The 9269-nt window shown below is 39.7% G+C and overlaps 1 protein-coding gene across 2 annotated transcripts in view; it reads right to left on the bottom strand.

Moving 5' to 3' along the window:
* RAB27B (RAB27B, member RAS oncogene family) overlaps positions 1-9269 on the bottom strand; it is a 190977-nt gene that overhangs the window by 7289 nt on the left and 174419 nt on the right. For both annotated transcript variants that reach the window (XM_033238124.1, XM_033238115.1), the window contains 3 exons: positions 8758-8843; positions 3759-3862; positions 174-297 (listed from right to left, as the gene is read on the bottom strand). In XM_033238124.1, the coding sequence (XP_033094015.1) occupies positions 174-297; positions 3759-3862; positions 8758-8843 (314 nt within the window). The remainder of the gene's footprint in view (positions 1-173; positions 298-3758; positions 3863-8757; positions 8844-9269) is intronic.

Here is a 9269-nt window from a genome sequence, read left to right as displayed (position 1 = left end):
CTTATTATTAAGTAATTTATTAATACATCACACATATCTTGCTGAAAGATTGTTTTAATCCAGGTGCTGTTCTTGGTTAAGGGGATTTCTTCTAATATCAATCTAATGTCTCTGCTCCATTTGTTGAAAAGCAGTGTGCAAAGTCACATGCCATCTCAGTGTAACTGACTTACCCATATTTGTCAGCCAGTTCCCGAGCTTGCCGTTCATTGACTTCCCTCTGGTCTGGTAGGTCTGCCTTGTTGCCAATTAATACTATATCTGGATTTTCACAATAAGCATTTGCTTGCAGTTGGCCTTGCAAAGAAAGCAGATGGAACCAACAAGTTATTGATAAATAAGTGTTGTGAAATGACTGCTCATATTCCAGATTCCTGATCTAATTGTTCATCTCCAGTGTGGTTGCTCACTAGTTATATTAGCCAAGTTACTTCCTCTTCCCAGTCACAATGTGCTTATCTATTAAATGGAGATAAGATCCTACAAATTGCAGATTATGAAGGGGACTAATAATATATATGAAATACCTGTATTAATACCCAACATTTAGTAAATGTTAGGTGCTTTTATTATTAAGTAATTCATTAAAACATCACATATATTCCTCTGGAAGATCTTTTCAATCCATGTGCTATTCTTGGTTAATGGGATTTCTTCTAATAATATATATCAAGTTGCTAGCACATAGTAAGTATTCAGTAAATACGAAATACAACTGGGAAATGCTCTCTGAAATGGCCATAACTACTTCACACCATTTGTTCCTGAAATATAGGTGGAGGTAAATAGAACATGATTTTTAAGTGGATAAATTTGATTTTTCCTTTAGGAAGTTGCTACCTTTCCTTTCTCTAATCTTTGAAGTGATGATTTATAGTGTGGAACATTTTTTAATCACTATGAATTCATGTAGAAACAATTTTAAGACAAGTAACTTGTTTTTCTCTTTTCTCCAAAAACATTATGTGTGGGGGGAGGGGCGAGGAGAGAGAGAGAGAGAGAAGAAGGAAGGAAGGAGGGAAGGAAGGAAGGAAGGAAGGAGGGAGGGAGGGAGGGAGGGAGGGAAGAAAGAGGGAGGGAGGGAGGGAAGGAACTTTAGTGAAGTTAAAGATGTGCTGAGATTCACTTCAATATGAGCAATGGGCAAAACCAGAGACCACATACAGGGAGGGAATGGAGGGAGAAAGGGAGGGAGGGGTGGGGAGGGGAGGGAAGGGCAGGTCAGGGAAGGAAGTGAATAGTAAGAAAAAAAGAAAAAATATATAAGAAACCTGTCAAGCTGTGTTTTCAAGGTTACAGAGGCTGCTCTAATGTCTATCATAAGGCAAGCTATGTGCTACCTTGCCGAGACTAGAGGAAGAAGATAAAGAAAGGCTTACTCTGTAACACCAATCACTTGGGTGTTAAAATTAAAGTGTTATTAGGCATGACAATTAATTATCTTAAATCCCAGAAATATCCTTCTGGAGATGTTTAAAAACAAGGGAGACTCTCATCTGCCTTGAAAAAGGATAAACAAACCATTCTCTGAAAGAATTTAATAAGCTTATTATCTCCTTGTCTCCTCAGAATCTAATGCTACCACCAAAATTTGGGTAAGGAAATACAGTATTAAATGGAAATAAAGGACAGATCCTAAGATAAACATTCATTTGGAGAGGCAATTATGAAAGTCAGAATTTGTTTCCCCATTGATTACAAGGTTATTGAACCCACACTGAGAGTGGTTCTATATAATTATTATATAGAATAGTGAATTATATACAAAATATATTATCAATTTTGCATAATATGTAGTGATAAGAAATGTATCTATTTTGAACATCTACTGTGTGCCAGGCACTCACCCAGGTGTGGCATATTGCATTGAAATAAAATGGAAAAGTCTGCACTTTCATAAGAGCTTACATCCTAGTAGTAGAAAGCATCAAAAACACAAGTAAGCCAAAAATACATCACATCATGTCAGGTGATGGCTGGGACTGAATGAACTCTAAAACGTGTTGAGGGGATATAGAGTGATGAGTACTATTTCTGATGGGGTGGTCAGTCAAGAGACAAATAAGGTTTGGGTAAAACTTGGAGTGTAGAAATGGTATGGTTTGGACTCATGTCTCACGTTGAAATGTAATCCCCATTGTTCGAGGTGGGGCCTAGTGGGAGGCAACTGGATCGTTGGGGAGGATTTCTCATAAATGGTCTAGCACCATCCCCTGGTGCTGTTCTCATGATAGTGAGTTCTCATTAGGTCTGGTTATTTAGAAGTGTGTGGCACATCCCCTTTTGCTCACTTGGTGCTCCTGCCATGTCAGATGTGCCTGCTTCCCCTTCAGCTTCCACCATGATTGTAAGTTTCCTGAGGCTTCCCCAGAAGCCAAGTAGATGCCAGCAACATGCTTCCCACACAGCCTGCAGAACTGTGAGCCAGTTCAACCTCTTTTCTTTATAAATTACCCTGTCTCAGGAATTTCTTTACAGCAAGACAAGAATGAACTAACACAAAAAGTAAACCAAAAAATACATAACACATTATCAGGTGATGGCCATGAGTTATAAAGTGTGTTGAGGCGATACAGAGTGATGAGTACTATTTTTAGATGGTGTGGTCAGTCAAGAAATAAATAAGGTTTGGCCAGAACTTGAAGGGAATGAAGCAACTAGCACAGGGCTGTAAATGGGAGAAGAGGAAACAAGATAAAGAGAATAGCAAGCTTTTCATATTGGGAATAGCATGGGAGCCAGTTTGGCTGGAGTCTAGTGAGCTTGGCCCGAGTAAGAGGGAACTAGGGAGGAAGCCCAGACATCATCACAGTGACCTTGCAGGTAAGTGAAGGACTCTGGATTTTATTCAGGGTAAGATGGAAAGTTACAGAAGGACTTTGAGCAGGAGAAAAACATGATCTAGTTTTTAAAAAAATACAACTCTAGCTACAGATGGCCCAGACAAATCTGGAAATAAGAGCAGCCCCATAGGACGACTCAGCTGTCCTGCTACTTGTATATCCTGCTAGGATCAAAATTCTTATTTGCAATAAAAAATGCAAATGAAATATGCCCTTTATTACTACATCAAGTAAAACATAAAGGAACATTCCAATACTTCTCTCCCGTGTTGATGTATGTCAATATGACTTCAGTAATTTATTAGGCAACATTTCAATTTGTATTATATCGAAGTTTCCACGGAGGCTGGAGATTTGTCTTTACACGGTTTCCTCACATTTGAACCATTTTTTAAAAGTAAAATTCCCAAGCAAGCTGACCAACCAACACACTGTGCTGTGCCTCACCTTATCATTATGCGACTGGTCTGCTCTGGTTTCATGCCTAATTAACCCACTAGTGTTTAACACACCTTAAGTGCCAGTGTCCTCTCAGAAAATACTGCCGATTTTCCCTGTGATCTCTCCAGGTCAAATATAGTAGCTCACTTAGGTTTAAGAAGTCCTTCAAGATTTACTGGAAAGTGGAATTAATGGCCTTTCAGTGACAATAATAAAGATCTTAAATACAAGTGGTGATAAAGCAACATAGACTTCCTCTAAAAATATCGAAGGAAAATGCAATTCCAAGCTACCTAGGGTGGTCCACATAAAGGCCACCACTTTGAAGTTGATGCAGTGACACAGGCAATACTAAACTCGTGACTTTGAAAGTTCATCTGTGGTACCCAATCTGGTTTCATTTTGCAAGACCAACAAGCACCTAGGGTAGTTGGGTCCCAAAGCGGCCAATGCACATTACTCAGTCCCACTTACTCATCCAGTTTCTGATGTTTAAGAAGCTCTGTTGACTGGTGAGGTCAAACATTAATAAGAAGCCCATGGCATCTCTGAAAAATGCAGTGGTGAGACTCCGGAACCTGCCAAGGAAACACAGTGGGTAGTTCTGAAAGTTAGTCCACATAACTTTGACAACAACACAAACAACAGTTTCCCTTTCAGGCATGAATTCTCCGTGGCTGGCCCTTATGGAATATCCTAGGGAAATGGGAATGTGGGCAGAGAGACTGCTGAAGAACGAAGGGAGAAGATTGGATTGTACATTTTTTTTTTAAGACCACTTCCTGGCTTTCTGATCTCATAGCACTTTAAACACACAGTTTGTAACATTCAATCACGGATTTGCTTACACAGCTTCTTGGAATCTTTTTGGCTCATGGGCATTTTGCGGTCCACAATTAAAATGTAAAGCACTTTAGAGTGGGGACTTTAACTTATACTTTCCATCTTTCTTGTCTGTGCTCAGAAGAAAGCTTGGCACACAGTAGCCTGAAAATGAATGCCTGTGATGATATGAAGGAAACCGCAACTTGTTAGCTACAGGAACTGGAATTCTTTTGTAAGGAAAAATATTGACGACAAAACTCTTTTTAAAAAGCACTGTTTGGGGATAAAACTGAGCTTCAGGTTGGCATCTAGGATTCACGAGGAAAAGGAAGATGATTGAGGGACTGAGTGGAGGTCAGGACAGAAAAGAGACATAGTCACTGAGGAAAGGAAGAAAGAACTCTCATTTCTAATCAGGATTTTGGACAATTTGCTCTTTCGTGTGCAATGCAGTTTTTCCCTGCCTGGTCAGCTTTCCATGCCCCCACCCCCGACCTCAGTCACCACCAACCATCTTTAGTGAAGTTAAAGATGTGCTGAGATTCACTTCAATACGAGCAATGGGCAAAACCAGAGACCACATACAGGGACCAGCGAAGTTTTTGAATTTGGCAATGGGTTTTTAGAAAGGCACACAACTTTGAACTAGAGATATGCTTCCTATTCTAAATGTTCTTCTAATTTTTGGTCTCCTATTTTAGCTAATTTGTAGATCCTTTGTGTTGGTTTCCTCCGAAGTCTACTCTTGACCCCTCTCACTCTATATACATTGACTGGAAAATCTTATCCCCTTCCCTGGCTCACTTGTAGCCTGTATGTTGAGAAGCCCAAAATTAGAGATCTAGAGGTTTCCTGCCTTTCACGTTAGATGCCTAATTACTTGTTGGATACTTCCACCTGGAGGAAACTCAGGCACCTCCAACTTCATATATCCAAAACCAAACTGGCCACTCTTCCTAATTTCTTTTTCCATTTATACATCACCATCCTTCTGGTTGCCACGATCCCTTCCTCCTTCACCTGATGTCTACAGTTAACACATATCTTTTGACCTGCTCATTTCTGTCCATCTACTCTACCACTGCTCTACTTCCAAACCCATTCTATCTCACCTGGACAACTTCAACAGCTTTCTCATTAGGCTTCCTGTGTCCAGTTTTGTTTGGGACCCTACTCCTATCACCATTCCATTTCTTCCCATAGATTATATCAATGCTCTACTAATGACATTTTTAATGATTAGACATCACTCATAAGCTAATGTACAAACTCCTTACAAAGCTGGCAAGGTTCTGCAGGAAGTGATCTTTGTTCATCTATCCAGCTTCATCCCTTTGACTACCCACAGACATGCTGATCTTTTAGTTCTTAGAAAGTTCACTCTGCTCTCCTGGGCTTTCACACATGCTGGTCTTTCTGTGGGTTACCTTGTCTTAGTGCTTCCTTTTCTTCCTACCACTTCGTTGAGCCTGGATTGTACTCACTCATACATTGTGCATGAGTACATACATAATGGTATCAGAAGAAATATCACTTTCCCAAGGCGCCTTCCCAACACTGCATGTGGGCTATGCACTCCTCCTGGTGGGCCTGCCTATGTCTTTGTTTTCCTGTTACTTTCCTAAGGCTCCATTGCAATTGTTTATTTATCCAAATTCTATCCTAGACTGTAAGCTCCAACGGTAAGGGAGCTGTGTTTCTAACTTGCTATCCATCATATTTTCATGGCTCAGAACATGGTATTTGCTCACTAAATATTTGTGAAGTTAAACAGCGCAAGAGAAAGAAAGAAACAGTAAAATATATGCAATTATTAAATATGTAAATGACTGCAACAGAGAATGATACTTTTCATACGAAAAGATGGGAGAAGAGATATTTTCACTGCTATTTATTTTCAAAGTAGGATTTGTTTGTAGGGCATCATCATGATCTAAAAATGTAGAGCAGAAATACCAAAAAAATTTATTCAGTTTTTTCTTGTGGATTTGTTTCTACCATTCCTTGGAATCCCACAGAGATTATAGTGCGTTGATTGAATAGTTATCCCTCTTTGGAGACTAGCTGTACCCACAAAATTGTCTCCTACTCGACCATAATTGTGTCATGCCAGGAAAACTGCTCTTTGTTCTCTCCTTAAGTGTGTGTGTCTCATTTGAGGACAAGACTTTGTGTTATTTCCTCTCATTGCCCAGAGTGTATGACAAAGTTACTGAAAAACATGCTTGCCATAGTGATCTGATTGGGGCAAACAATTTCTCCTCCATAGCAGCATAGATAGGACATGCTTGTTTCAGAGGAGTAACAGACATCCTGCTCTATTCTGTCCAGTATCTTTGATATCCCCCATTTCCCCCATGAGGAGACAAGTAATTCATTTCCAGCCTCCCCCACCCATCTCATTCTGTCTATTGAGTCAGCAGCGTGGAGGAACCAGTGAAACCATGTTCCAAAGAGTTAAAGAAACCAATGATGAACAGGAATTGAGTTTGCAGGATGGCAGATAAAGAAGGAAGTAACTTGCTGAAACACTGAAACTTCCTCTGCTTATGAGATAAGTGAACTGGCTGAAATCGACTGGAACTGATATGGCCAACTGGAATCTATACAGAACAAGCTTGCTAATGTCACAGCCTGAATTTCTACCACATGTTTCATACTAACTCCCCTTGAATTTCCACATGTGACCCCTGAGATAGAATGCAGAGATAAGTGCCCATGTCCAGGGACTTTCCAGCCCTCCCCTTTCCTTCCACGAATCACCTGTTAATCTCAGAACCCACCCCTTCCCAAACCTTTTCTAATAAAAATACTCTTCAAAAAGACAGAACAAAAAGACAGATTTGAGCTTGACCCTCCTGTCTCCCTGCAAGTCGATTTGCAATAAAACCTTTCCTTTTCTCAAAATCCAGTATCATAATATTAGCTTCCAGCACGTTGAGTGATGACCCCCTTTTGCTCCAGAACACTAGGATCACAGAAGAAACAGACCCCAAAGCCACATTATCACTCTTCCCCCTCACTGGGAATGAAGTCTGTACCCTGTATCCTTTAAGTTTCCATAAGGGCCATGGGTTTTCTCTTCCTTCCCATGATGTGACTTCTATCAATACCCATTTTCTTACATGGATTGCACAGCCAGATGTCCTTAGGCACGGGGCTGAGGTGTGAGGCTTTGTTTATCTTGCTTAGCTACACCTTATATATACACAGAATGCAAAATTCTCAAGGGATGAATAACCCAAGTGTTCCGAAGGCTGCCCTGAGTATTCCCCATTTCCCCCCAGAGCAGCTGCCTTCAGGGGACAGACAGAGAAGGCTGCCATCATGCAAGGCTGACATATTGTGTGCGAGGACATATGGGAACCACATTTTCTCATATTACTTCAAAAATGAATTAAAGTGCTCTATAAAACATACATCTTTGTGACAACAAAACTGACATATGAACAGAGATTCTTGTGAGGAATGGCTTCAGAGGAACCAGCAGTGTTGAAGGGTGTGTGTAAATGGAATTCACAGTCAAAAAAGCTAACAGAGAGGGCCCAGCACCTCTCCTGGCGTTTACACTCACTGAAAGCGAGAACGCTTTGGATGCATTTCAAAGACGGAAGTGTTTACAAGCATAAGCATTCTAAGACATACGATGCAGGATTTGGAGGTATGTGCCTTCTAAATATCCTCTCTGCCAATTTTTTGCCACTTTTAATTTAATCTAATATTGAAAAGATTCATTAACTTGGGGTCTTTTGCACTTTGAAATCTTGGATCTTTTCTTTTCTTTTCTTTTCTTTTTTTTTCATCTGACAATGGAATAGTACCTCCAGCTCTAAGGAATTAACACTACCGTGTATTAGCTTGGACACTGTACCAGAGACAATGCTGAACAGCCAGGCAAGATCTCCACACCTGTAAAGATGACAATTTTGTTGGGGTGAGAAGGCTCCAAGTGAATCAGTGAACAACAGTTAAAGACAGAAATAGAATGTTCACTTTATGACAAGGTGGCATATAATTATTTTAGACCTTAAGGGTGAAATAACTGGTGTCTGCAGTAGTTCAGAGGAAAAGTGAGTTTATTTCAGCTGGGATGTTCAGACAGGCTTCATAGAGGGGAGGAAATATGAGCTGGGCCTGGTACAAGGAGAGGATCAGAAAAAGTGGGAAAAGAGTAAAATATTCTAGCTGGAGGGCAATTGTTTATGATCAAAGTCTGAAAGGACAAAGCCAGTCGCACAACACGGGACAAAGAGGCTGTGATGAAATAACAGAAAGAGACAAGGAAGATCTTAACACCCTTTTTTCAACTCCCTCTTCAAGTAGCACTTATAATGGTGTTAATTTCCCATCTTCATTCAACTAAATCCAGAGAACCTTTTTTTCTTCTAAAAAGTGCAAAGACAGTGCAGAGCAAGAATCTTCAGAGAGATTTTTGAAAGTCTGATTTTTGAAATTCGTACCAACTGCACATGGCTACTGTGATTAATTAATTACAAATCATTTATTTTTATTTCTGGATACAAATGTCTATTTTGAAACCAGGAGAAGAGTTGCATATTATTTCTTTTTCAAATTCACATACAGCATTCATTTTAAAGTAAGTTTTTCTAAGCTATGTGTAGCTAGAAATAAAGCAATTTACTATTACCGCTCTTGTCCCGCAGTGTCCCAAAGCTGAAGATGCACTTTAAATGCTTTCCCTGAAGATCCATTTGGTCCTTGTGCATTATAAACCTGAAAGATACAATGTTCGTTAGTTGAGGTTGCTTTGGATTTTGTCAATACTCAAATTCTCTGGGTTCACTCAGCATGTTTTTTCTCAATTACTATAATCAAAGTTCATAGTGCAGAATAAATATTTGCTCTATATTTTTTTTCCAGAATTATCACATGTACTCTCACTTGTAAATGTCAAGTGCAAGTATGAGTTTCAGCACAGTTTAGGCATATTGCAAACTTAAATTAGACACCTTCTGTCATTTCCTCATGAGGCAGCAAACATCAGATTTAGGACCCAAGTTCTAGGTTCAAACACAAACTCTTCATTTAACCTCTTTGAGTCTTATTTTCTTATCTCTAAATTGAGATCCATAACCCCTTCCTGATTTACAGAGTTACTTCAAACTGCAAACTTCAGTGAAATCACAGATGTTAAAGCAT

Source organism: Trachypithecus francoisi, unplaced genomic scaffold (genome assembly GCF_009764315.1).
Source record: "Trachypithecus francoisi isolate TF-2019V2 unplaced genomic scaffold, Tfra_2.0 Contig01474, whole genome shotgun sequence".
Lineage (NCBI taxonomy): Eukaryota > Metazoa > Chordata > Mammalia > Primates > Cercopithecidae > Trachypithecus > Trachypithecus francoisi.
Note: the sequence above shows the minus strand (reverse complement) of the source record. Positions and strands in the feature narration are given on the sequence as shown.